This window comes from Fonsecaea erecta (assembly GCF_001651985.1).
Source record: "Fonsecaea erecta strain CBS 125763 chromosome Unknown Scaff8, whole genome shotgun sequence".
NCBI lineage: Eukaryota > Fungi > Ascomycota > Eurotiomycetes > Chaetothyriales > Herpotrichiellaceae > Fonsecaea > Fonsecaea erecta.
In genome coordinates, this window is record NW_017387251.1 from 761,756 (window position 1) to 789,056 (window position 27,301).

Consider the following 27,301-nt stretch of genomic DNA (forward strand, 5'->3'; position numbering starts at 1 on the left):
GAAGACGACCCAGACATCCGGGGCCCAAGGACAGCCAGGGGACGGATCTGCAACAGTGCATTTGCGCTCTCGCACACGTCGCAGTCCGAAGTTGACCGCAGCCCAGAAAGATGAGCTCCATGCCATCTCAATGTTCAGGACGAAGATGCGCCAAATCGCGTCAAAACTGGTACCGGAGGTCGCGTCGAAAACCGAGGACTTGACCCTGGACCAGGTGCTGGATGGGTTAAAGCTCAAGAACAAAATGAAGGGTTTCCAGCAGGGAGCGTCTAGGCTTCGGTCCGCGTACCCTGGACGTTCCTACGAAGAGGTGGACCATGACCTTGAGGCTGTGGTGCCATTTAGGAGCGGGAATAAACCTCTTTCGAAGGAAGCAGCGAGGATATTGACCGCGCTAGGATTTCTAGACAGTCGTCCGGTCCTGGACCCTGTTGGTCTGCAGGCAGAGACTTCTCCAACATCAGACATGACAAGAACTTCAACGACTCCAGAGCCGCAGGCCCTCATTGTCGAGACTCCGAAAGACTTCCTGAACCCTCCGCAAAGCATTTTCCCTGCGACCGATGACCCCAACGAGGAGGCGATCAATGCAATGAAAGTCCCGCCGAGACTAAAACAAGATACAATACGGAAACATGAAGCCACACCGGAAGAAAAGGACAAACAAAGAATTGCCGTCATGCAAGGGGACAATGTACGAGAGGCAATGGCCGATGCCTTCTCACTTGTACCGCTGACGGAGGAACCCACGAATGTACCGAGACTGAGTCACGACTTGTCGCGTGTGCTCTTCAATCCAGGTGTCTACCAGCTACAGGATCCACGGTCGAGAGTATGGAACTTCGATCCGTATCTCGGCACCCTGATGCCTGCCTCCGAGTTCAACTACGAAGCCTTGAACAAGTACATCACTTCATCCGAGGATATCCACCTCCGAGAAGTGGCCCTGCAACACACGAAGCGTTACATCGGTTCCACATCAAGTATGTCAGGGGTCCTCTCCCATTTCCATTTCCTTCTTTCGGCTTTCCGGAGCCTCAACTTGGAGAACTTGACTCGAGGATTCAAGGATGACGGTGTCCATTTTACGAGGCTGCAGAGAGGCCCCACGGCCATCTTTCTCCGGCACAAAGACGGTGTATACGCCGTGGATGCGGATAAAGAATTTGACTCTGCAAATATCCTCATGAGCCTCGGCCGCTCCATGGAGAAGCTCTTGACACTCGACAAGGACGAATTCGAACGATACCGAAGGACCAAGGATGCGGCCAAGGATCCGCAGATGCCTGCCACTGAACCCGAGGTATATCACTATTCCGGACTGGGCGAGTTCCTTTTGCGTTCACAGCTCGACGCACACGATCCTCGCCTGCCTGGAACAGGCATGTTCGACCTCAAGACGCGAGCGGTGGCAGCTGTCCGAATGATGGTGCACAACCACGAAGTAGGAGCGGGCTATCAGATCAAGGAGAGGTTTGGAACCTGGGAATCGTATGAACGAGAATACTACGACATGATGCGATCCGCCTTTCTCAAGTACTCCCTTCAGGTCCGAATGGGCCGCATGGACGGCATCTTCGTCGCGTACCACAACACCGAACGTCTGTTTGGCTTTCAGTACGTACCTGTTTCGGAACTTGATCTGGCGCTGCACGGCCAGTCGAATCGAATCCTGGGAGACCAAGAATTCTCCCTCAGCATTCAGCTCCTGAACGACATTTTCAACGAAGCGACAATGAAGCACCCCGGTCAGTCCCTTCGGTTTCACTTTGAGGCCAGAGAGGCTACGGCTGTCTCTCCTCCGTACATGTACATCTTTGCGGAGCCGGTTACTGAGGATGAGATTGTCGAAATCCAAAATCTGAAAAAGGAAGAAATCCGAGCATTCGAGGACCGTCTCTTTAACCCGCGACGGACTCATGGGTACGAGGACGCCCATGACGAGGAGGAGACAGAGCCTGAGGCCGAAAGCGAGGATGTTGATTCTACCAACGACTCTACCATAGTTGCAGATTCACCTCGTCGCTCCAATGCCGCAAATGTCGCATTTCTGGATAGCATCATGGGCATGAACATCAATGAGGCCCTGGGGTCAAAGTCGATCGAGGGCCGTGCTTCCCAGATGGGGGGAAAGCATACTTCGGCCATCGAAGGGACGGCCGCAGAATCTCCAATGCTGAAGCCATTCTCGGGCTGGAAGCTGAATATTCGGAATCTGGTCAATGGACTGCCTGTCGTGCGACCTGAAAACTTCAAAGAGGGAGATAGCTGGAAGCTGCAATACACATTGAGGCCACTCTCTGATCACGAAGCTCGCCGGCATTACACACTCTGCAAGAATCGTCGCAAAGCCACGCTGGAAGCTCCGCAGGATACAGATGAAGCGGCCAGCTTCTACATTCGACGGCTCATATCGATGAGTCGCAGCGGAGCACAGTGGCGGCGCCATTTGGACAAACTTGATGCCCAACGCAAACGGGTTGTACTATATGGAGATGATAGATGATAAAATAATCTGTATGTATACTAGAGGGAAAGAGAACGCAAAACACACTCCTCCCTATTGAAGGTTGTTCTCGGGGCATGTCATACACAGGGTTAGCAATAGGCGAGAGACATGTCTCATGATCCGAAAACAGCAAAGCTATATTCGAAGCAACAATGGGGTTGCTCATGCAGCACAAACAGGGGAGCTGTCATATTTTTATATCTGCCTTTCCCACCGTCCACCCATGGTGACCCTTTCTATCTCGAAAGCCGCCCCATTGCTGAGACCTCGTCGACCACATGCTGAACCGGCTCCATAATGACGACGATGGATACCCGCGAGAACAAGGGGGTCCAGGCCAAGGTCCTCGTCAAAGCCTGACGGAAACTCTAGATGAATTGCCGCTGTGGCGTGGTCCGGCAATCTCCATCGAGCCAAATGCGCCAGAAACATGGACTTCCGGGCTGACCTCGCCAATCGCGCAGCATCTCTGATCCTACCTTTCTGGTTGCTAGGTACTCCTCGACGAAGGTTGGTCTATCCCACCTGCGCAGAGAGGCTCACTAGGGCCATCCGGATCCCCTCCCCCCTCCTCCTCTGCCGCTGCCACCGAGAGCCCTGCATGGAAACGATGGCCTCAATGGGTACCTGGCACGCCTAGGTAGGAAGCTGTCTTCCAAGATGCCTGTGAGTGGACTGACCAAAAGGATCGCTGTTATCACTCGTCCCATGTGCTCCTCCAGCAGTTCGCCCGTGGATATTTTACCCGTGTCTCTATCATCCAAGCAACAACCGAGCCGTTATTGCAGTAACCATTACGTCCGACTGCCGATCCACCGCCAGGTCCGTTTTTAATGGCCGTGGAGTCCTGAATTGACTTGTCGTGCTTGTCCATCACCAGACAAGATTTCCTCTGCTTCTACGGAGGACACACATCCATCCAACCTCCCAAATTCCCCACCACCACCTCAATCTTCTTGATCGTCTCATCTTGGACCGAATCCCTTGTACCACCTGTCAAACCCTCTTCCGCTCCTGCTGCGTCCTATGAGCTCCCAGACCTGACCTTGTTACTTCTAATATATCGCTCGCGGAGCGTCACCAAGTTCCAGACACGAAGCACAGTCCGAGAAACCGACCTCCTCAGCAACCTACGTATTCGATCCTACGCCGGCACGCCGAGTCACATGCTGAGCTTAACGCCCTTCCCGGCCATGTCCCGGACGCCGACAGCATCTCGCTGAAAGAGGAGGGAGGCACATTGAATGGCGGGTTGGCACGTCGGGGAAGTGCTCAGTCCCTGGGAATATGTGTACCTTGAGAGAGAACCCATGAGTTTCTCCTGAGACCTTGACAGACTTCGAAACAACGCTGCGTCGTGCAGCGTTTGCTTTGGTGGGAGCGATTGGATCACCTCTTGTCTTGTTTCCACCTTTTCTTCCAACATGGCAGACAAACGCAGGAGGAAAAGCCTGAGCATCTTCCGCCAGAAGATGGACCACGGTCCCACGATACAAATACCGGCGAGCCCGCTGCGGGAGAAGCGTTCCAGCGACTACCTCCCTAGTCCCGTGGACTCGGATCCCTCGAGTCCCAAGCCTCGCCCTCGGACCTTGCAGAAGGCCAGTCGAACCTCAGTGTTTGGATCCCTGCGCTCATTACACTCTCTCGACGAAGAAGAGAAGCTGGCTCTGACGAGGTCTGACTCGAAAGCGTCATCCTTTCATGAGGACCCCGACATGAACGTGAAGGGACTCTTGGGCCACAAAGTTCTTCAATATGGTGAAGTGCAGGCCGGCGGAGGCACCATGTTCAGAAAAAGGACGCAGTTCATGGTCCTGACCGAGTCACATCTCATTCGATTCAGGAGTCAAATCAAAGCCGCCGAGATGTTCCCCAGCATCCCCAACACCCTCCACAAGGGACACACGGCGAGAACTTCGTCAGTGGGATCCTATCAGGAACTCCAAATGTCAGCGTATACGGACATCACCTCAGGCGTCCCACTCGACCAAGTGGTTGCGGTGTACAAGATTGACGATGGACGGCCTTCTCCTGTGGTGGAAGTGGCATACCTTGATGAACGCGCAAGAAGAGCGTCTGCCCTGCAGCTCCAATTGAACGAGATGCGTGAGGCCGAGCTATGGATTGCCGCCATTCGTTCAGCGTGCGACCAGGCGAGGTCTCTCGTCGAGCAACACATCCAAGATCGAACGGTTGAGCATCTGGCGCGTGTCGTGGAGCGCGAGAGAGACTATGACCCTGACCACTTCCACGTCTTCAAAGTCATTCAGCGGCATGTCAACAAGTCCACGGGGAGAGCTTCAGCCGAAGATCTGACCAGACTTGGGTCTTCCAGCACCTGCTACCTCGTTATTGGTTTGCATAAAATTCACTTGGTGCCCCTACAGAAGCCTTCCACACGATCATCGAGCACCTCTCTCAGTGAGCTGGACGCGATGACGTCCTACGCCATTGTTACCTTGACTTCGATCAAGGTCGTGGCAGACGACGACGCATTTCAATTGACCTTCAAACCACCCACAGCACAACCGTGCATGGTACAACTAGCTTCGTATTCCGCCGGACAAATTGCACTGTGGCTAAGGTCCGCTTCGGAATACCTGCGACCCGAATGGCTTAGGCAGCCTTTCATCTTCGACGTCCCTCCAGAAATCGACGACCAGATGATTCCGCCGAACTTTCCAAAAGAGGAGCACGACTGCTTTGATAGGACGTTGATCGCATACTGTGCAGGCTATGATGTGGACACATCTCGCATCTGCTACTCTGTCGATTATGACTGTGAGGATGCACCACGCTTTCAGCTACTTCCACCGGCCAGCGGTGTCCTCTACTCCGCCTTAGAATTGCTGGCTGTGTTCCGAGCCTTGCGGTACAATGAGTCGTTCTCCTCGATCTCTTTCGCACGGATCAATCTATTGCCGCTGCGTCTCAGTTACGATGGGTTCGGATCAGACTTGGATAGCCTGTTCACGCGTTCTGGAAATCCTACGAACATCGCTGGCCACCAAGAGCTGCCCGTTCTGGCGCAGGAAATCAGGGTGTTGGCGTTGAAAAGCCGGCGACTGAGACGGCTAGATTTCTCGCATACCATTCCACACCAAGCAAAAGCGCTGGACGGCGAAGCCTTGAGCTGTGGAATCCTGGAGGCACTTACGCCGCTGTGCAAGCGGTCCTTGACCAACGTGGACTGGATTGTGCTCACAGGCCTTCGGCTAGCAGATTCCGACCTGAACTACCTTGTTGATGCCGCCTCGGAAAGAAAATGCCACCTTCGAGCTCTTGAGATTGGCGAATGCGGCCTCTCAGTCCACGACATAGACGTACTTTTGTCCGCGTTGGCCATTCAGGAGAGCACTGTCGAGGTCATCGACATATCCGGAGCGCAGGGCCGATTCAGTCCGGAGCTGTTTCAGCGAGGAATGGGTGCCTTTACCCGGATCCGGCGCCTGAATCTCACTCGAGTGCAGAAGACGGCTGGTTCAGAGGCCTTGCTTCCGCCAGAAGTGCTTCTGACTTGGAGACTCGAAGCCTTATACTTGTCACAAACCACTCTCAATGAGCAGACGGTAGACTCGATATCAACGTACCTGGCGACGTCGAAGTCCGATATCCTCCGAGAGCTGCACGTCAATCAGTGTGGTTTGACAGGATACGATCTTGCGACCTTCTTCCGATCGATGACTCGGGACAACACGCAGCCCCGAATCATGCACGTGAGTGCGAACGAGAACCGGCTCAAGACGGGCAACACGGTCCTTTTTAGGACGATTGCGCAAAGCTGTGGACCTTCATCGCTGAGCTTGCGGATGATGGATTTCGAGAAGGAAAATCACTTCCGCGAGCTGATCAATGCCCTGAAAGTCAATACGACGTTACGAAGTTTGGATATATCACGTGCCTCCCTGCCTTACGACGCCAGTGTTGAGACGTGCGAGGCGTTGAAAGATATGTTTGCTACAAACCAGACCTTGGAGGAGCTGGATATCAGCGGCGAGCACGCGCATCTGGACACCACCCGCTTCGGGATTGGCCTCAATATTGCGCTGAGGGGGTTGGAAAAGAACACCTCCTTGAAGCTCCTGCGCATCGAGTACCAGGCGCTGGGTCTGCAAGGCGCGAGCACGTTGGCCGAGGTGCTGGAAAGGAACGAGACCCTTCTGGAAATCCACTGCGAACACAACGACATCAACCTGCAGAGCTTCACGGCGCTTGTCAATGCGCTGGAGAAGAATCACACATTACTGTACATGTCCACGATGGACCACGATAGAGCAAAATCAATGGATAAAGTGCGGCGCGAGATCGAAACCATGGAGCGTGCGGACACGCCGAAGACTCCCAAGAGTGGCGGCGGGGCGATTAAGAAGGCCTTGACAGGGACACTGACTGGGAAAACACACGGGAAAGGACACGGGCATCGGCACAGCAGCTCGATGTCTTCCACGGCGTCCTTTACCGACCAAGACGTGGCTGCGGTGATGAGCACCCTGGACGAGAAGTGGGATTTGCAGGTTTCCCGGATGCAGAAATACCTGTTCCGGAACTACTGTCGTGCAGAAGGGGTGCCTTGGGAAGATGGTGCCGGGGACGGGGACAGCCGGCTCTCCACCGCAGTGGGCGACTCCTCGATGGCGCAGCTCTTGCAGCGCGTCAAACTCGACCGGACGCCAACCGCGGCACACCCGGATGCCTTGGACTATATCGACGAGAAGCTGGGAGGGGACAGTGGCGGCCAGGTGATATTCCAGATTCCGAGGATTGATGCCTGACCGTGTGGCGGACACCCCGGGGGATACACCGACACGACAGCCCTTTGGCTGGGCGGGCCTACATGTACAGGGGGCAGTGGGAGGTTCAAAATTGGAGGTTCAGTGACGATATTGGTTTTTACTTTTTCTTGTGATACCCACCAATTTTGTTTTTCGGGGTTGAGTACAGGGGTTTGCTCCGGTGGGCTGGATATCAAGCAGTTATGCATAGTATCGCCAAGGGGGGGTGCAAAGCACGACGACAAGGGAGATTGAGCATAACAAGGAGTTAGTCGTACGGGACATGAGTATCGGATGCATTATTGGGTGCTTGAACGTTATGCAGAATGGACCGGATTCGAGAGAAAGCGGCACTTGTAAAGCAAAATTTTGTACACCGAAGCCGAGAGAGAGAGAGGGAGAGAAGGGGTCAGCCTCAGCCCAGTGAGCCTCAGCCTCAGGGGCAATGCGATATGCCAGTTGCATCCACATGACCATGCAGTGAGACCTGATAGATGAGGTGGAAAGAAGGGCGATGCATAACCGAGGCCCGTAATCCAGTCAATGTCCTCAGATGACTGTATGAAGTTGCATGATGCAGATGTACGGGTGGGTGAGCCTTACGGCCGCCGGGGGCGTATTCGGTTTTGCGAGAGATAAGGAGAGACAATATTAATAAATTTGTTTCGTTCTAGGAAAGTGATCAAAATCGACATTGGACCCTTACCCTTCCTTACCTGACTTCGCCATCTCAGGCACCGACGAATAATTCATCGAAAGAGATACTGCTTTGAGCGACGAGTGGAGGTTTAATCATCCGGGAGTCAGCACCCTAAGTAAGGCCTCTTTTGTCGGGATGAGGTGGATGGATGGAGAAAATTGGCGCGTCGCGGGGTGGCGGGCAGGCAATCCTCAATCCTGAGATGGTGGTGGTGGTGGTTGTAGTCGTAGTCATGGAGTCTTTTTTGCGAGACGTAGACTTATGGTGGTTGTAGCTGGTTGGTGCGATTCGTGCGAGGGAGGAACGTGGGAATGCGTATTGGAGGAGGAGCAATCCGAGATCCGCATTTAGAGCAGAGATACTTCAATACGCCGAGCTCTGGCTATGTTATATGACGGAGTAGTACGAGGTATTGTCCCTCGTACTCTTTTGCAATCAGTTGGAAGGCGTCTTGGCGTCTCTCAGGGTGAGAGTCAGGGTGGACGATGGGAGGTGATATGACCTCGTAACTATGAACTTGCTTGCTTGCTGTGCTCTGCTGTGCTGTGCTGTGCTTATGGTGGCCATGGGATGAAAAAGAGCATGATGATGAGTGAGTGTACGAGGTATTGCGTATGTCATTGCGACGCCGTGATTCGGTGATTCGTGATTGATGGGGAAACGACGTGCTGTCATGCAGTGTGTGACGGGCGTGACAAGGGATGCTGCAGGCACTGCCACAATCTTGGCCCTCGCGACACGAGCCTCGATTGGTTCGTATACCGACGCTGCGCCAATCGCTAAGCGGCTTGACTGCTAAACTCCAGGCACGCTGCCACCCGCAACAAGAATTTCCCTTTCTTCCTCTCTCTCTCGCCTTCGTCTTGTTACCTACATACAAAGGGCCCAACTTCTTTTCCCTCGTTTATTTCCTTTTCGTCGACATCATCGTACGCTAGTCCTACGGGTTCACTCCTTCATACCTAGTCTCTCCTTGACCTATTCCCCCCCAATTGGACTTTCTCCCATCACCCCCCTATTATAATCGTACTTGTACTTCGAACTCAACCTGACCTTCCCACACCTGGTAGTAGTTACCCCCAGGCGAACCATGCTCCTCTGTTGTCCTTGAGTCCTCCATTCCATCTCTTCCAGGAGAACTTCATCAGGCCGCCCCAGCAACCTCGAGGGCCTCTCTTGTAACCTCCGATCATACACCAACGACCCTATCTCGAATCATCCTGCGTAACGAATTTGTGTCAAGATGCGGCGCAGTCTGTTGGTGTTCCTCTTGGTGGCTGTCCTAGTGTTGACCCTCCTCCTACACTCGGTGTCGACCCTCCTCTCCCTGCTCATAGAAGACGCGTCGCGGGACGCCATCCACCGATCAGAGCTGCCTGCTCCGAACTCCACGCTCCTTGAAAACCGGCCACACCTAATCCCCAAGATCATTCACCAGACCTACATCAACGAGTCCATCCCTGCCCACTGGGTCCCCGCCCAGAAGTCATGTATAGACTTGCACCCGGACTACGAGTACATACTGTGGACCGACGACAAGTCTCTCGATTTCATTGCGAAGGAGTATCCGTGGTTCCTGTCGACGTTTGTCGGGTACAAACACAACATTCAACGGGCAGATGCGATCCGGTACTTTGTGTTGGCACACTATGGCGGCGTGTACATCGACCTGGACGACGGCTGCCAAAGGAGGCTGGACCCGTTGTTGTCCTACACGGCGTTTGTGCGGAGGACAGTTCCCACGGGTATCAGCAACGATGTCATGGGCTCGATCCCGCAGCATCCTTTCTTCTTGAGGGTGATGGAGTCTCTCCAGGGTGCCAACAGGTCCTGGCTCCTGCCGTATATTACCATCATGGCCTCGACCGGGCCGTTGTTTCTGAGTGTGATCTGGAAGAAGTGGATGGGTGAACACGCTCATCTCGATCCCCAAACCTGGATCGGCCGAGTCAGAGTGCTCATGCCGGACGAGTACAGCAAATATTCGTGGTCGTTTTTCAAGACCTACAAAGGCTCCAGCTGGCACGGCAAGGATGCACGGTTGATATTCTGGATGGGCAAGAATTGGGTCTTGCTGACCGTGCTGGGATTTCTCCTCGTCATGACCGTGGGCTTCTTGTCCTGGTTCATTTACTCGAGGCTGCTAATTTTGAGCGCGAGGCGGAGAACTGCTAGGGGCAGTCCCCGTGTGGTCGCGTTCAGATTTCCCGGTGCTGCAAAGATGCCGCTCTGGCGGATGTGGGCCGGTGGGTTGGGAACGAAGAAGCAGACATACGAGCTGGTCGCTCAGCATGATGCATGACCTGCTGCTACCGTGGGAGTGGATGTGGACATTAGCTTCTATAGCAGCGTCGTTGGAGATTCGGCCATGGTCGACACACAACAGCATGGGGATTTTGAGAGCGAAGGCGTTCAGGCGAGAAGAAAAAGAAAAAGAATCAGGCTGCCCATATATGAGACGTCCGGGTGGACGGCCTCTTGCGAAAGACAGCGCAGCCGGGATGTACTGGGGATGAGATTCGCCATGCTGCATTTATTTGCCTTGATCACCGGGTGTCTTGTGCTCCTGTTCTTCCTTTTTGGACACGGCTCGGGTGATGTACAACGCACTTTACGATATTGTAATAAGACATGTTTCCCCTTTGGACCTACATACGTTCTTGACCTGATTGCCTGGTCGAGACCAGCGGTTCGCTGGCTGGCTGTGCTGGTGCTGGTGCCAAACGCGTCTATCTAGCGGCAGATTGGGATTCAATCTCCACCACAATGTCGTGGAGGCGATAAGAATCCACGAGTAGGCGAACTGTCGAGTACGCCTTACCATGCGTTAGATGATTCAGAGCTATGGGTCTCCTACATTACAGTATTCCCGGTAATATGTACTTCACCACTTCCGTTTCCTGGCATGTCGCCTGACCAGGCAAGAGATTGTCTGTTTGTCTTGGTAATTGAGCATCTACAGTATGTAACCCCCCCTTGCGGCAGTGGCTGAGACCGACATGCATGTTCCGGTATCGATGCTAACTTGGATCAGGCAAAGGCATCTCCCTTCCACCGCCCCGCATCGACTGTTCGACAATGTAATAATGTAACGACTCTACTCCGTACAGGGTAATATCATCTCCTCTTCGGCCCCTCGTCCCCCAGACCCAGCCTCAGAGTCTCATACAAAGTGGCCTAGTCCTGTAAGTCCAAGTCTGCAGAGGAGGGCTAACCACGCTACCACTCCTCGTTCCTGATCTCCCCCCAGTTCCGGATGTGTCGACCGGTGCAGAGACATGGACAGGGGCTGGGACAAGGATAGGGACACAGACTGACTTCCCCCCTTGGCGAAACCAAAGAACCAACTGGCCCCCGCCCCAGCATGGGCGATAAGCTCCCTGCTCGTTCGACATATTCCGTGCTATATACCGAGTACCCTGGTTCTCTTTGATACGACGCCACGGGTCTCCGAGTGCGTCCTCGAACGTCAAGTATGTATCCCCGTTTGGGACCAGCCAGGGACATCCACACTCGTTGTTGAGGTTCTAGAGCATCCTCTCGAACGTATCTGCAACGCCACCTGGCCCCGTGGCCCTGGGGCTGTCCTGACGCTTCATGGAGGAGTGCCAGTGAACTCTCCATTCTGCACATCGTCCGAGCTCATTGCAGCCAGGTAAGAGTACGCCGGAATTGATGTCAGGTGCGAGGCCATGTCGTACTTCGAGCACCACCACCACTACCACCAGCCAGTATAGAGTTCCTGTGGCTGCTTCAATCTGCCACACTAGGGACAGAAAAAGGAACGCCAACTGGCATGCATGCATATGCTTGACAGCAATGCTGGGGGCCAAAATGCTGCGGCGCCGTCCCAACTTGTTCGAGCTTTGCAAGAATGGTTTCCGGCCAACCCCCGCGGCATGATACGCAAGGGTAGGGCGTTCCAGATTCTCTGTGTTTGTGAAAGAGAGAGAAAGATGGAGCTGCTCGGCATTATTGTATAACATGGTCGACCTCTACTGGATTTGAGGTGAGTTCGCTGAGGTCTGTCCACGTTTTACTTCCAGGACGAAATCAAAGCAAGGCCCTGAGCCTCGTTAGTTGTGTTGTGGAACATGTCACTGTATTGTTATCTCTCTGTGATTACATGGGCTCTCAGCCTGATCGCTACATCTGCGTCTCCTGCCTCAGACGTTACATTCAGCAGCTACAATGATGCTGGCCTGACAGAGGTCGAGACGCTGCGGATTCTTCGCCGCGCCCTATCTTCGTCTGGGTCCGAAGAGACGGTGAGCCTCTTCGACGAGACTCTCGATAAGAGCTGGGATGAAGCAGTGCTATTTGCCATGTATGGACAATTACTCCTTTAATTTTCTCCTCGAGAAACACTCGCGTTCGTGTGGCCAAATGTCTGACTGGGGCATTCACAGCACGATGGACGCGGACGCGGACGTGTCGACGGGCACCGGTATCAATGGCTCTGTCGAAACGCAATACGGGGTCCAGATCGTTTGTTCGACCTGCTACATCGCCGGCAGGGTCAGCGGACAGCTCACCCGCAACGCCGACTTCAACATCACGGAGCTCGAGGACGGTGCCCTCGACCTGGTCAAGAACATCACCGAGGAAGCCGGACAGGCCCTGGCGGATCTCGCCGACGGCAACGCCAACTACACCGAGATAGATTTCAACGTCGCGCTCCCTAGCTTCCCGGACTTCGATTACCGTCTGCAGTTCCGCTTCGACGACCTGGAGCTCTACATGCAGCTCGACACCGTCCTCTCGGTTGAATCCACCTACACCATCAACCTCTACACGTCAAAGACCCCCGCGGGTGTCAGCCTGGGCGATCACTTGGCGATCGGTGCGTTCTTCACCGTGGACCTGATCCTGACGGCGGCCGCCGAGGTGGATATCAGCAGCGGACTGCACCTCAAGGTCGACGGAGTTGGCATTAATCTGCAGATGTTCAACCAAAGCGTGGACAGCATAACGCTGTAAGGCATTGTTACTCCTCCTCCTCCTCCTCCTCCTCCTCCCACCTTTCTTCCCTACTAACGCGACCCGTCTCTTCAGCGATGGCGGCATGTTTGAGTTCCTCCCGGTCCACGTCGAGGGTGCCGGCTTTGTGCTCACCGGCGCGCTGCGCGTGGGTCTCCACGCCGGCATCACCTTCGACATCGACTCGTCCCTCACGATTGCGAACCACACGCTCGGCGCCTCGGCCGGCTTGGAGGCGGGAGTCTTTGCCAACATCGCCGAGTTCGTGGCCAACGTCACCTACGACGACAGCGGCCGTGACGGCGACTGCGAGCTGGCCCTCGTCGAGTCCTTCACCATGGCCCTCGGGGCCGCGGCGGGCGCGTCGGCCGCCTTTGACCAGACCACCTGGGGCCCGACGCCCGAGACGGAGGTGCCTATCTGGTACACCGAGCTGGGCTCCGCGTGTGCGGCGCACCGGAGCTCGTCCGCGACGTCATCATCATCATCCGCGCTCATCACCGCGAGAGACGCGACGAGCGGCGCCGTGTCCCTCACGCTGGCGACCGTCACCACCGAGACGACGTCCTCCGGCGTCGCCTGCATCTCGCCAGGGCTGATCAACTGCCCCGTGTCGCTGCAGACCACAAAGACATTCACTGCGACCCTGACGTCGACCACCTCGGTGCCATTCGGTTCCGCGGCGACGTGGCCTGCTACGACCAGCCCGACGCCCGTGCGGACCGTGGCGTTCGGGTCCAAGGCCAAAGCCTTGTCCGCGACGACGGGGAGTCCGGTCTCCTACGTGCCGCCTCCGCCTCCGTCGTCGACAACATCGTCAGCCACATCCAGCGGGACCGCTCAGGAAAGCCACGGAAGTCACGAGGAGAACCATAAGGCGCTCATCATCGGTCTCTCCGTTGGACTGGGCGTGCCGGCGCTGGCCGTCATTGTCGGGCTGACGCTCTGCTTGCTCCGGGGCTGGAAGAGATACACGCCCATGCGAAAGGATGAGGGCGAGAGTCACGGGCTCGGCGTCGTCACGGAGGAGGGAGAGGAGGAGATACAGCCGGCTTCGCGGCATGAACGGCAGGGGATGCTCAAGGGGATGACGACTGTCGAGGTGGACGAGGCTGATTGAGTGGATTGACTGACTGACTGACTGAGTGGTTTGGGGGGCGAAGGCAGTGTCCTCCATCCCTGCCTCCCTGTGTTTCTGTCCTCCAAAAACGACCCCGATCCCATTGTATATATGAGCTTTCATTACAACTGTACAGTACAAACAGCATCGAGAGATTGATGACCTGGAGTATCGGTACTCCGAGGTCCATTAAACACACCATGTACCAGGCATTTCGTAATGAGAAAGAAGAGAGCAGAGCACGGCTGTTGATATACATACAGACGTGCCGCTACTCGCCCTTCCTTGTACCTGGTACATACATACCCTGCTTCTGACTCGTGCCACCCTGGTGTCGGTCCGGGCGGCCTGCTTGACACATGCTTCTATTCCGGCACAGATCTCCGTCCCTTCCTGCATACGGGACTGGAAACCCGTGGCGCACTCCGCTGTTCAGAAGATGGGAAGATGTGTAATGTTTTCAGAGGGTGGGTGGTGTTCGTTCGGTGGATATGCTAGAGGGTGGTGTTCGCCGGCCAGAGCCAGCGTCACATATCCGAGGGTCGCCTTCGTCAAGGTCGCATGGATATAGCAGGGTGGTTGGTGTAGAAATCCGATGCACAACTTTTTGTATGACAAGTGTCCGCAATACTCCTTTTGTCCCCCTACCTTTTCTTTCATAACGCAAGTAAAACTCAGATGTTCCCTACTTCCCGACTCCGCCATCGCCATCGCCGGCCGGGGAGGCTTTCTTCTGTGCGCGTTCCTCCGCCGCGATCCTCCGCTCGACCATCTCGCGCACCTCCCGCTCCTCCTCCCAGGCCCGCCGGCTCCGATCCACCGCCCGACGCTGGCGGCGGATGCCCTCGTTGAACTCGGCCACGCGCTTCTCGGCGAAGATGCAGCCGCCCAGGATCATGGCGCTGATCTGCAGAAACACCTTGAACTGGATCGTCAGCCCGCGGTACACGGGCGTGGAGCGGTTGAGCAGGAAGTGCGTCGCGAAGCTGATGGTGCCGAAGCGGAGGGCGCCCGACGCGAAGCCCTGCGCCGCCACCTGGCTCAGTTGCGGCGGGGGCAGCGGGTCGGTGATGTACGAGGGAGGCGGCATTGTCAGGGTCGGGGAGAAGAGAGGGATGAGAAGGATGAGCGAGCGGTTCAGGTGAAAGGGGTGAGTTCGGTAGTTGGAGGAACCTGGGATATTGATCGGCCTTTGATGACGAGGTTTCTCTTTTGCTTTGGACTGTTGGCTGGGGATGAGACAAGACGATCCTTTTGCTGTTGGGATTGAGATTGCAACAGACCGAAGAAGGACGGCTTCGAGGCAGATGTACTCGGTATCAACAGTGACTCTGAGGCACGAAGCTCTGGCTGTCGACCCAATGATGACGTTGATTTTGCGGACGGCGGCCGGGAAATTGTCGGTTGATTTCTTTTTCCCAAGAAAAGTTCGCGACGACAAAACGAATAATATTAATACACAGGCCTGAAGACTGCACGGCCCGCATCGTCGCAGTTTGAGCTCACCAACAGTCGCGCCAATAGCCTGCTTCTCGGAATGGCAGCCAAACCACCTTCAAGCTCAAGGTCGTCGGCGAAAAACCCCAAAGCCCGCAAGTCCGCCACGACTGGGCCCTCGAGGAAGTCGAACAAAATCGCAAAACGGCCACCGCCAAAACAGGTCAAAACGAGGCCTGGTGTCCATTCCCAGACGGCGGTACAGGCCGCGAAGCCGTCGAAGCGCAGCCAAAAGACCTACTCGGACAAAGACCTCAACCTGCCCTCCCTCAACATGATCACCCCGGTGTCCGCCCCCGAGAACCCCACCAACCACTCTCGCAGGGGAGGCACGGGGAAAAAGAAGAACAAAATCTACATTGACGACGAAGAATCCATGCGCACGATACTGGCCATGGTCAATGCCGAGAAGGAGGGCCAGATCGAGAGCAAGTTGATCAAGGCGCGACAGATGGAAGAAATTCGAGAGGCGCGACGGAAGGAGATGGAGAAGAGGAAGGAGACAAAGAAAGAGGAGCTGGAAGGTGTCAAAAAGGGACTGAAGAAAGGGAACAAGAAAACCAAATCGCAGAAAAGAGAACGGACCGCTGAAGATGATCGGCCTTCTCCCAAGACGAAGCCCAAGACCCAAAAGCGAGTGTCGTTTGCGTGAGCGACAAAGAGTCGACGGGACGAATCTATTCTTTCTATGCTATGGTCCGACCCTCTGTGGTATCTATCATCTACACCATGGCCATGTCAGAGGGAAATCTCATAAGCCTGGGACATGCATCTTCCGCCGCATGGGCTCAAAGACAGGCCTCAACGGCTGTCGTTCACCACGAGAGATTTGACCTTCGAGTTGAGCGTCGTCGCCGTCGGCTTTGGAAATTGCGTCCAATTGAATGTCGTTGGCCATGGTCTGGAAGAATGCTGTGGTCTAAGCGCACCCCGGATGTCAGTTGAAAGGTTGACTTCACAAACGGTCAGGAGGATACCGACCACTCTTTCGAACCATCGCCGGCCACCGAGCTCGAACCAACTCAGATGACCCCCACCGGGAGTCGTACAGAGTACCCCATAAGGAGTCTGTTGCATTTCTTCCCTCGGCAGGGCCTCACTTGCCGTCACCTATTCTGGTCAGCGATGCACTAGAGAACAACAAATATGAAAAGCCCTGACCGGATCATCCTCAGCATGTATTGCCAGGAAAGGGACCTTGATGGCCAACGCCGAATCGACCGACGACGCATCACGGTAATATGCTCCTTCTGTGGGATAACCCCATGTGGGACCTTGGACGTAGCGATCAAATTCATGAAGATACTTCACTGTTCGCACGAGGTCCACGTTGATCTTGGGGTTTTGGGAGATCTGGTCGACGTGGCTCTCGAAGAGCCTCTTCATACTCCGGCCCATGCTGGCGGAATATGCGTTTCGGTGGAACCATGTTCTTTGCAGTGCAAGATTTGCGGCATTGAGATCCCACGGGTTGGACAGGATAACCGCTGCCTTTAGTGGGCAGTCACTGCCTTCTTCGCCGAGATACTAGAGCAGATCAGAAGGAACAATTGATATTGAAGCATACAGCACTCACGTTCGTAATGATGTTGGCTCCCAAAGAGAAGCCCATTCCAAAGAGAGGCCGATTGGGAAAAGTTTTTCTCAGCCACTTAACCGTCTGCCTCATGTCCCAGGTGGCTCGTGCGTTGTACAGCACACTGCTGGTAGTTTTAGTCATGGCACAACCCCGAGAAATGACCACACAAGCTTCCCAACCCCCCTCTCCGACCAAAGGTGCCAGAACATGGCGAAGATAGAGCTCGTGGGAACCGCCACTCAATCCATGGAGCATGACTAGCATCGGGCGTTTGTCGAGGGAGCCAATGTTCTGGAACTCTTGTTCTGTAAAGTAAGTCGTGCGAGACGGTAGATTCGGGTCAAAGTCATTGTTGGGAGATGTGACAAAGTCAACCGAGAACTGGCCTGTGAAGATCGGGTCCTCATTTTCAAAGATTCTGCGCTTGTAGTAGATTGGCACAGACTCTCGGGTTAAGATTGTCCAGATGGTCTGAAGATGACCGTTGAAGAGAAGAGGATTGAGTCGGCATGGTGGAATAAGAGATTTGCACAAGTCTGCAAAGGAGGTTGATCGGCCGTCTTTCGTCTTCAATATCAGCGACTTGGTCGAGTGCCAGTATTTCGGCCTGACCATTCTGAGTCTCGCCGCGGGAAAGACAGCCAATGTCGCCACGAGCGTGAACCCGACCAGAGTGACGAAAGGATGGTCTTGTGCTTGCTGTATGAATGCCCCCAGACCCTCCATCGTCGTCTTTCCCTATCCGAGACACATAGCCTCCAGCTCAAAAAGCAATGGTCGGGGGATCCGTTGATGAGTGTAGGTACACCACGCTTGGCCGGCGTCGCCGCGTCTAATCATCCACCAAGGCGGAAGTACGTTGCCGGCATCCGTCATCCACCTCCCCAAACCATTGTAAGCGGGATCGCCAGTTCTTTTTCATCCTCAAACTACCCTTTCTTAAACAGTCTCCACACCATCTAGACGTGACTCTCTCGTGGAGCAGCGATATGTCGGCTCAGGCATTCAGGCAGAAAGGGACTCGACAGTGATCAGACTCGCAAGGGCGTACTGAGTATTGAGGAGGGATCGACGCGATTCAACCGACGTCAAAGAGAAGAGAAACAGAGAGGAGCCGGTTTGCTCTCACGGGACACATCATTATTGGTGGTTGATGAGAAAGTTGACAGGTCTTGGATCATCTGATCGAAATTTGAAGTGTTTTGTTCTGAAGGCCGCAACAAACTGCGCACGGCCACCTTGGCTGCTGCCCTCTTTGCTCTCCATCCATGGATCCCAACCTCCCTTCTTCCTTCTCAAATCCCAACTCCCACCACGGTCAAGGCTACTTCTACGATCCCAACAACACCTTTCGTCAGGGCCAACACCCTCCACAGCCTCAAGGGCATCCTCAGGCACAGCCTTATTATCAGCCGTTCAATCCCCAACCTCTCCCGCAGAACTACTCTCAGTACTATCAACAACAGGGGTACAATCAGGCCTATCCCTATCAGTCTCAAGTACAGCAGTTTCAACCCTCATACTATCAACAGCCTGTTGAGCTGCAGCCACAGCAATTCGCTCAATCTGAGCCCAACACCATTGGAGCCTCAGTTCTCCGACACGCCGTTCAGCCTCACACCGTTCAGCGACGACAAGCCGATCCAAGACACTACGATGGTGACTACATCAGAGTCGTGATTCCTAGCCGCCCCGATCATTCCTCCCCTCCACAGACATTCCACGGCAAACAGACTCCGAGAGCCGGCCATCAATTCAAATCTCAAGCCCAGAGGCCGCAATCTGCCCACCAGAATTTTCCCAATCATCCCCAGCAGCTTCAACATGCACCACAGCTGCCTAAGCAGCATCTGACACAACGCTCCGAGTCCTCTGTGGTCTCTGACCTACCGACGGCCCCCACTACTCCCGCCTCCTCCTCCCCCTCCTCGTCGAAGAAAAAGGAGAGGCAGATGACATCCGCAGGTGGCTCAAATACGCCCAATATGCCCCTCGAGGGCCAGTCTCGTGTCTTGCAAAGCGTTGAGGTCAATGCAAAGCCAAAGCAACCGGCCACTAAAGCACGGGATCACCGCGACCCTACAGTTCCACTCCACGAGCCCGAACCAGATTATCCTTCCCTCTTGTGCGTCCTTGCCGACGATTACCTCGAAGCGGCGCGTAAGCTGCCCGCTTTGACGGAAGAATATTACTCTCTCATCTCGACCGCACTTGGCTGTCTCGAATCAGTCCTTGCCAATTTCAAGCTGCCTCCTTTGAGAGAAGCCCAGGTCTCTCTACGCTATGCCCAAATTCTGTATGCCGAGACCGAAAACCATGATGAAGCCGAGACGATCTTGACAAAGGCCATAGAGTTGTGCGGACGACACAAGTTTATCGATCTCAAGTACGAGATGCAGCTCCTCTTGTCCAGGGTACTCTACGAATCGAAGCCCAAAGCTGCTCTCAGAGATATCCAGAAATTGATTGAGGACATCGAAGCTTATCGCCATACGGCGTGGCTTTATATCTTTCGCTTCCAGCATGCCATGTTTTCGCTCGCCTCCAGCGCCCCGGGTGACATCCACGGCGCGGTGGTGCAATTGGAGAAGATCGAGCACTTGGCTCGTCAAAATTCCGACAGTGCAATACTCGCATTTGCCGCTACGCTTGAAGCTCTGCTCCATTTGTCTAGCCCGAGCCAGGATGCCGTGACAACGAGTCAGACCGCGCTGGCGAAGGCTCGAGCTCTGCAGTTGAGTCCAGATGTGGCTGGGAACCCGCAGCTGACCGTCCTCATGGAATTTATCGACCTTGCCTGCAGCGTCCGAGAAGCCGACATTGCCCAAAGCGAGATCAAGCGCAAGATCATGCAAGACGCTCTGGTGGAGGCCGTGAGCCATCCAAATTGGAGAGGAGACGGCTTGATTTATATTCCAGTCTCCAGGAAGGCCGTCGCTGGCATGCAACTGCATGGGAATGGGTATGTCATTGAAAAAAATGGAAAGTACCACATCCCTTTTTCATGGCTGGGGACAGATGAAACAGAAGCCTTGGGTTTCCTGTTCTCAGCAGAAAGTTCTGCTTACAAGAATGGGGCTGACGGGGCCAAAGCTGAGAGGTTTTTGGACAGTGGGCTTTCGGTTCTTCGAGCCCTGGGGATGCCCTCCCTCAAAGCAGGGTACCGAGAGTACCAAAGACAGATCACCTCCCAAAAGATTACGGAAGCGGGATTCTTGTTGCTTCTCGTTTTCCTGCAATGCTCGAAAGGGCTTTGGCCGGCAGCCAACGATACATTAGACAAAGCTCATGCAATTTCGCAGGACTTGGGTGACGCTCTTCCGGTCAATATGAAATATTGCCTTTTATATCTCCGGGGAGCCGTGCTGCAAGGAACGGGAGATCTGACAGCCGCCCTTCAGGTCTATCAATCGCCCCTTTTCGACCTCAATACACCGCAGACTTCACCATCAGCTGGCTCCGGGACCTCGAACCGGATTGCGAATTCTCACCACGCAGACTCCGACGTAACCCGGAACTTTTCCATCCTTGCAGCCATGAACTCCGCCTTGATCATCTACAATCCAGCCCATCCGCAACACAAGCGCTTGTCTTCTCTCATCAAGACCTTGATTCCAGCCGTTCAAAACTGTGGAAACCGATACATCAGAGCGCATTTCATGCTGCTCGAGTCTATTCTGTCCACAAACACACTCGCAGAGAAGCAGCTTCTGAGACAAGCGATGGACGAAGGCAAGGCAATTGGCAGCGCACAAACTACGGCTTTGGCACTCATTTACATGCACGACCAGCTGTACAAGGGCACGCTCGAGAAGCCCGCCTTGAAATGCGCCAAAGCGGCCGGTCATCAAGCTCGGAGATGGGGACAGCCAATGTGGATGCATGTAGCGGCGGCTCTGGAGGCGCAGACGCTGGAGATTTTCAGCTTCCCCGACGAAGCACGAAAGAGGCAGGATGAAGCAGATGCGAGCTGGGAGAGGTTGCCGAAAGGTGTCAAGGATGTTGGGGATGTTGAGGATGTTGAGGTAGTCGTGATCGACGACTAGTGCATTTCTCTAGAGTTGGTCACACTCTGATTTGCGACTTTTTCCATGGTATGAGATGACGGGCGCTGATTTTTCCCGTTCCACAGCGTCAGAAAGGGGGATGGTTTCGTCTTTGCAGCAAGGAGCTAAGGACACATGAGCAGAAGTGCGGGAAAATGTCGTTGTCTGGGAAGTTTTGATGCATTTGATTTGAAGCTCGATGAGTTTGATAGCTGCTAGCCTGTGTTCCGGATTCGTTCCATATCCGAGAATCCACCGTCGTAGCCATTCATGTTCATGTGAGGGAGAGTTTTCTCTCTCACATCATTTTCTGATTTTCGGTCGCGCATACTGAGCAAGTCTCCGGCTCTTCCGCCTGGATCGAGCACCATCAGTGAAGATTCAGCTCAGTGAGACGAAGCACGCCAACAAGCAAACCAGGTACTGATGATACCTTCCATACCACGGTGGCATGGGACGTACAACAAACAGACCGACATCGCGCGACAAGCCGGCTCCTTCGTGCGATCGACGAAGCAGGAGAGTATTGTTTCTCATAATCCATAAAAACCCGTGCGGTGACGAGCCCCCCTCCATCTGATCTAATCTGAGGCACTGGGCCAGCAAGCAGAATCCATGACACCGAACGATCGATCCATCTTCATCCCGCGACGTCCGTCGAGGCACTTTCAGGTGTCAACGCCCTCTAGAGCGGGCGGGACATCGCTCAGAGATTCGGGCGCTTTTTTCCCCCTCGCACTTCTTTTCTTGCGCTGGCGGCGCTGGCGGCCTGGGCCCGGGCTTGCTGTTTGGCGCGACGTCTTTCCTTCGCGGCCGCCTTGATCTCCCTTTTGCGTTGGCTCTTGGGCACTTTGTTCGACATGCCCGGCTTTTTCTTCTTCTTGGCCTCTGAGAATGTCAGTCCAGACACTCTCGTCGATTGGTGACTCACTTCGTGGTGGATGAACTCGGTCTTTGACGGCAGGGCCAGCGACGCCAGTGGTAGCGGTCGAAGAACCAACAGCCGGGTGTGTACCTCGATCCTGATTCTGGTTAAGATTCAGGCTGCGGTCGATGTGTTTTTCTAGCTCATCCAAAGCAAAAGTGACATCAGCTGCGGTGTTGACATCCCCAAATCCTCCGCCTGGTTCGTACGCCTTCGAGTTCTCGATATCAGACTGGACAGAAGCGTCTAAAGATTGAACCTGTTGCGAGACTGAAGATTCATGCTCACCGACGCTCGGCACAGGAGAACCGATACTCGGTGTCGGGGATAGCTCACGGCCCGCAGTACCTTGGAGAGCCTTTTGGTCTACTGTCTCGTCGACCACGCCCGGCGCTTGTCGCTGGCCCGTCTGCCACTGTCGAATCGACCTGGATACGTCGACCTGCCATTTGAGTTCTTCCAGTTTCTGCTGTACAGAGTACACAATCTGTTCTTGTTCACGCTGCCAGTCCAAGAGCGCTTGACCCCCTTCTCTGGGCGCATCGTTGAAAAACTCCGGGATCTGCAATAGATTATGGGGTTGCGCCAGCCCTTTCAGTTGGCTGTCGTCAACAAGGACAGTATTACTCTGATCCCATTTCTGACCAGGTCCTGCCTTCTTTCCGATCTTTTTATCTTTCCAGATCGGCTCGAGCTTTTTGTACACCTGAACTTTGCTGTTGTACTGCAATTTGCTCAAGCCGAGCTTATCTCTGGCCCACACACCGGCCATCGCACTCCGTTGGGTCGGATGGAAGAACTGATTTACCATGGCCGCACAATTCTCGGGCTTCGCAGACGAGTAGACCATGACAACATGGTTCTGGAAGAGGTAGTCTAACAACTTGCGGACACCGGGTCTGACAATGATGTACTTTGGACGATGACGTTGAGGTCGGACAAGGAGTGTGCCGTTGAGGTCCAGAATAACAAGAAGCTTTTGTGGTGTTTCTCTCAGGGCCGGTGCCAGCGCTGCTCGCCTCTTGTACTCTTCGCTTGCTACCGGTGCAGGAGGAGACTCGACTTCGGCAGTCCATCCACTGGGCTGAGAACGTCGGGGAACTGGGCTGGTCCCATCCTGTGCACGTCTACCCGCAGCTGCAGTGCTATATGGGGCAATCTGCTCTGGCCGTCTCTCCCGTAATTGATATCGAGGTGTGTCTTGTGGTTGAGTTATCGAGAATCTGCTTTGAGCCTGCTGGATGATCTGCCTCTCGCGTGTGCCATCCGACACTCTGTATGACTTGTCAACTCGATATGTAGGATATCGAGCGTAGCTATGGACTGACCTTAGAGGTTGATATGGAGTATAGTAGAACGATTGAATTCGGGAGTGTGCCACCGCAGCTGAGTCAACACTGATATGGTGAGAGGACTGGGAATTTGTGGCGGTCCGTGAGTGCGACTCGTCGTTCCTGGGGGGCCTCCATGAATCCACTGCATTGTATGTGTCAATTCTGCATTGATTATAGCAACTGAAATAGTCACCTTGTCTGAGTTGTGCGAATCGATCTGGTCTGTAGGAATCATATGCGCCTCCACTCTGCGACTGAAACCCTTCGGAGAGGGTAACCGGTCGCTCATGCGGTCGACCATAGTCCGGTCGGTACCGGTCGCCCCCATCCCTGACCATGTTGGCCAATCTAGGAGTACGGGGAGATAGGGATGAAGAGTATAGAGAGGATTGTAAGATGCGAGGGTTGGGCTGCCACTGGGAGAAGAGTTAGTAGGCAGCGAAAGTGAGGTGGATGTTTGGAAAGGTCAGGCAGACTCTTGGATGCGATCTGCGACAGAGGGCAACCCCCTTGCGCAACGCCAGAATGCGTCGAGGGAGAACCCAGCGACGGGCAGGGCAGAGCCGTAGATGGTGGTGAGGCTGAGTGAATGTCAGGCAGTAGGAAGTAGGACAGGCAGAGAGCAAGTTCTGCACTGTGCAGACTGCGTCGCACCCAGCATGGGGATTCCTCTTTTGCGTAATAATATTATAGCGCAGTCGTCAACTTTATCTGGCTTAAGGTTGTCGATCTGGCGCCGCCTATTACTGAGTAACTACTTATCGGGTTCCATGCCTCCAAAAAAAAAGGCCTCCGGTGGGGTCCGCAGTTCAAGAATCATTACTGTGCACACCGCTGCACTCCCTTCACGACTCCAATGGCTTCGGGACAGCTTCTCCAGCGACCCATTCAATTGAGGCATGAAGATGAAGATGAAGAGGATGTGGAGCTAGAGTCTCGTGACCAGGACTTGAGCAGTCAAACGCAGTCAGAGAGTGATGATGCCTCCGTCGGGAGCAACTCGCAGTCTGAAAACGAGGTAGGTATACAGATACAGGTGCCGAGGTGCTCTACTATGCTAACAGTTCTCAGGATGACGCCCTCTCATCTGGGTTAGAAGCCGGCGACGAAGTCCCTCTCGGTGATATCAGCTTCGGTGCCCTGGCGAAAGCTCAGGAAACCTTCGATGCCAAACCTCGGAAGCGAAAATTTGCGGAGAGCTTGGAAGAGGCCTCACGGGACCACAGGGAAGCAAACCGGGAAGACTCGTTCGATACGCGCAAAAGAGCCAAGGAGGCGCGGATTGATGCGCCCAGACGAACATCAAAACATGCCCCGACCGTCGAATCGGCGCGGAAACCGGTGTCGCGAAAGAGGATCATATTCGAGCCATCCCCTGCCCTGAAAGCGCGAGATCCTCGCTTCGACCCCACCGTCATGTCCGCAAACCGGGATAGAAACGCCACGGAGAAGGCAAACAAGAACTATTCTTTCCTGTCCACCTATCAAGCCGACGAGGTTCTCCAGCTCAAGGCTCAAATCAAAAAGACCAAGGATCCTGACGCTGTGGCTGATCTGAAGCGACAGGTCATGTCCCTGGAATCCAAGATCCGCAATGCAGAGGCTCAGCAGCGCGAGAGGGAGATCCAGAAACGACACAAAGAGAGGGAAAAGGAGGCACTTCGCACGGGACAAAAGTCGAAGCCATACTATCTGAAGGAGGCGGATATCAGGAGGCTTGCCAAGGAGGAGAGACTGCAAAGCCTGGGCAAAAAGGTGCGGGATAAGGCGGAGAAGAGACGGAGGAAGAGGGAAAAGACTAAAGAAGCACGAGATATGCCCCGGGTCAGACGTGAGCGATAGCCACGAGGAATCGAAATGCAGTTTGTTACCATGTGTGTGTGTGAGAGAGAGAGAGGGAGAGAGAGACTATGGTTTCTTCTCCATATCCACGACCAGCTTCCCACCCACACCCCGGTGATAGTCCTCGACCAGCTCATTCAACTTCTCCAGCGCGTACGTCCTGATCTTGGCCCTCACGCCGTTTTTCGCCGCGAAATCGACCATGGCCTGCAGCTGTCGGTTCCTTCCCGTCAGGACGCCGAGCAGCTTGATGTGTCGAAACACCAGGTCGCCGGGCTTGAACCTCCACCCGTCCTTGGGGAAGCTCACGCAGACACAGGTGCCGTGGTTCTTCAACACGCCCATGCCAAAGTCGAAGGCGGCCTGCGATTCGGGAAGGATGATGGACGAGTCGCAGCCCTTTTCGCCCTCGAGCCCTTTTTCGGGCTCTCCGAAGATGCGCTTCTTCGCGTCGTCGACCGATTCCTTCAACGCATCCACCACCGTCACTCTCTGACCGTCCTCTCCAAGTCCCTCAACCACATCCTTCAGCATCCCCATGGCGGGCGTCGTGTCTACGGCGACAACATTCCACCCCAGCTTGGCCGCGAACTGTACCCCCAGATGTCCCAATCCTCCGCCCGCCCCCAGGATCGCCACGTATTTGCCCTGGCCACTACTCTTGCCGGCCGTCGTATCCACGCCTGCCGTCTCAAGGGCGTTCCAAACCGTGACACCCGCGCACATCAGCGGCGCAATATCCACTGCCTGTAGGCTTCCTCCCTCAGGCACGCGGGCCACCTGCCGGACATCCACCAGACACCACTCCTGAAACCCGCCGTCTTTGGTCATGCCCAGATTGCCTGCGCGTGTACACCAGACACCGTACCCTTTCATGTCCCCACCATTCTCGGTGCATTCCTTGCACTGGCCGCACGCGTTGAACGCCCTCCCCGGCACGCCCACCAAGCTCCCCACCTTCAGCCCCTTTGCCTCCGCAATCTTCTTGGCGTCGGGGCCGATCTGCTCCACGACGCCCGCGAATTCATGAGAATTGATGCGTGGCAGTTCTTGCTGCATGGCACCGGCGGCGAAGACCGCGTCCGTGTGGCAGTACGACGCCGCCTTGACGTGGATGAGGAGTTCATGTCCCTGGGGCGGAGGCGGCGCAGGGTGGTCGGTCTTGAAGGTGTATGGGGTATTGAAGCGTTCTAGGACTTGCGCACGCATTGTGGACGGGATTTTGGTGCTAGAAGTGCTATTATAGGTGTGCTTGGTGCCGCTGGAGCTGCGTGTGTGGAATGTCCTGGGGTAACTAGCCCGGAAAGCGGCACTCTCACTGACAGAGAAGTAGTTGATAGATAGAGGTTCGGAGGAACCTTGCGCGTGGTAGACCCCTGTCGAAGTCGCAGTTGACGATGGTGGTGGTAGCGTGCTCCAGCCCCGGCTCGTACGTCGAAGGAGTTGTGCGAGACCTAACGTTACTCGTGCCCTATTCTGCCCTCCCAGCATTCAAAAAAGGAATTATTCCCCTTCTTTCTAGTGTTGGTCGACTTCGAATTGTCCTCAATGAAAGCGGTCTGAGGACTCCTGTCCAGCCCGAGAAAGAGAGGAAGTACCTTCTGTATATCAATCGGCGGAGTTCTAAACGACTCTAATGTATCAAGAGGAAGAAACTGAGACTGCAGGCGGTTTGACGGTAGGTAGAAAGAGAAGCACCAAGGGAAGCTGGCTCCACGGACAAACAACTCCGACTCGCTTTTAAAAAGCATTGCTCGAGCGAGCGCCCTTGGGAGGTAAAAAGTATGGCACTCGGTCGTTGGTGTTGGAGAAAGGACTCTTCAGCCTCGTGGTCCGTGGAGGACGAGAGGGGTCAGACGCTTTTCTCCAAGTGCGAGTTGGAGAAAGGACTCACGTCTGACAGGCGGGATTCTCCTCTCATCTCAGTACCAACGGCACTTGTTGGGGGCCTTCAAAAGAAACATCAACGGAAATGAAATACTATCAATTTGGGC

At 54.7% G+C, this 27,301-nt stretch overlaps 11 protein-coding genes across 11 annotated transcripts; 7 read left to right on the forward strand and 4 right to left on the reverse strand.

Annotated features, from left to right (window-relative positions):
- Positions 1 to 145: 145 nt before the first annotated feature.
- AYL99_08947 (hypothetical protein) lies at positions 146 to 2,506 on the forward strand (the record flags this gene model as incomplete). Its single annotated transcript, XM_018840455.1, has 1 exon — positions 146 to 2,506. The coding sequence occupies one exon, from the start codon at positions 146 to 148 to the stop codon at positions 2,504 to 2,506; it is 2,361 nt and encodes a 786-aa protein (XP_018690202.1).
- Positions 2,507 to 3,933: 1,427 nt separating this feature from the next.
- Positions 3,934 to 7,284, forward strand: AYL99_08948 (hypothetical protein; the record flags this gene model as incomplete). Its single annotated transcript, XM_018840456.1, has 1 exon — positions 3,934 to 7,284. The coding sequence occupies one exon, from the start codon at positions 3,934 to 3,936 to the stop codon at positions 7,282 to 7,284; it is 3,351 nt and encodes a 1,116-aa protein (XP_018690203.1).
- A 1,943-nt stretch (positions 7,285 to 9,227) lies between these two features.
- AYL99_08949 (hypothetical protein) lies at positions 9,228 to 10,286 on the forward strand (the record flags this gene model as incomplete). Its single annotated transcript, XM_018840457.1, has 1 exon — positions 9,228 to 10,286. One exon carries the CDS (start codon positions 9,228 to 9,230, stop codon positions 10,284 to 10,286), a length of 1,059 nt encoding a protein of 352 aa, XP_018690204.1.
- Positions 10,287 to 12,078: 1,792 nt separating this feature from the next.
- Positions 12,079 to 14,084, forward strand: AYL99_08950 (hypothetical protein; the record flags this gene model as incomplete). The annotated part of the gene is made up of 3 exons (XM_018840458.1): positions 12,079 to 12,311; positions 12,394 to 12,960; positions 13,040 to 14,084. 3 exons carry the CDS (start codon positions 12,079 to 12,081, stop codon positions 14,082 to 14,084), a joined length of 1,845 nt encoding a protein of 614 aa, XP_018690205.1.
- A 685-nt stretch (positions 14,085 to 14,769) lies between these two features.
- Positions 14,770 to 15,174, reverse strand: AYL99_08951 (hypothetical protein; the record flags this gene model as incomplete). The annotated part of the gene is made up of 1 exon (XM_018840459.1): positions 14,770 to 15,174. One exon carries the CDS (start codon positions 15,172 to 15,174, stop codon positions 14,770 to 14,772), a length of 405 nt encoding a protein of 134 aa, XP_018690206.1.
- A 447-nt stretch (positions 15,175 to 15,621) lies between these two features.
- Positions 15,622 to 16,233, forward strand: AYL99_08952 (hypothetical protein; the record flags this gene model as incomplete). Its single annotated transcript, XM_018840460.1, has 1 exon — positions 15,622 to 16,233. One exon carries the CDS (start codon positions 15,622 to 15,624, stop codon positions 16,231 to 16,233), a length of 612 nt encoding a protein of 203 aa, XP_018690207.1.
- A 99-nt stretch (positions 16,234 to 16,332) lies between these two features.
- On the reverse strand, positions 16,333 to 17,886 carry AYL99_08953 (hypothetical protein; the record flags this gene model as incomplete). The annotated part of the gene is made up of 4 exons (XM_018840461.1): positions 16,333 to 16,500; positions 16,563 to 16,691; positions 16,743 to 17,108; positions 17,158 to 17,886. 4 exons carry the CDS (start codon positions 17,884 to 17,886, stop codon positions 16,333 to 16,335), a joined length of 1,392 nt encoding a protein of 463 aa, XP_018690208.1.
- Positions 17,887 to 18,428: 542 nt separating this feature from the next.
- AYL99_08954 (hypothetical protein) lies at positions 18,429 to 21,206 on the forward strand (the record flags this gene model as incomplete). Its single annotated transcript, XM_018840462.1, has 1 exon — positions 18,429 to 21,206. The coding sequence occupies one exon, from the start codon at positions 18,429 to 18,431 to the stop codon at positions 21,204 to 21,206; it is 2,778 nt and encodes a 925-aa protein (XP_018690209.1).
- Positions 21,207 to 21,912: 706 nt separating this feature from the next.
- AYL99_08955 (hypothetical protein) lies at positions 21,913 to 23,803 on the reverse strand (the record flags this gene model as incomplete). Its single annotated transcript, XM_018840463.1, has 4 exons — positions 21,913 to 22,094; positions 22,138 to 23,405; positions 23,460 to 23,607; positions 23,659 to 23,803. 4 exons carry the CDS (start codon positions 23,801 to 23,803, stop codon positions 21,913 to 21,915), a joined length of 1,743 nt encoding a protein of 580 aa, XP_018690210.1.
- Positions 23,804 to 24,321: 518 nt separating this feature from the next.
- On the forward strand, positions 24,322 to 25,307 carry AYL99_08956 (hypothetical protein; the record flags this gene model as incomplete). Its single annotated transcript, XM_018840464.1, has 2 exons — positions 24,322 to 24,483; positions 24,537 to 25,307. 2 exons carry the CDS (start codon positions 24,322 to 24,324, stop codon positions 25,305 to 25,307), a joined length of 933 nt encoding a protein of 310 aa, XP_018690211.1.
- A 66-nt stretch (positions 25,308 to 25,373) lies between these two features.
- Positions 25,374 to 26,516, reverse strand: AYL99_08957 (hypothetical protein; the record flags this gene model as incomplete). The annotated part of the gene is made up of 1 exon (XM_018840465.1): positions 25,374 to 26,516. One exon carries the CDS (start codon positions 26,514 to 26,516, stop codon positions 25,374 to 25,376), a length of 1,143 nt encoding a protein of 380 aa, XP_018690212.1.
- Between the last annotated feature and the right edge of the window lie 785 nt (positions 26,517 to 27,301).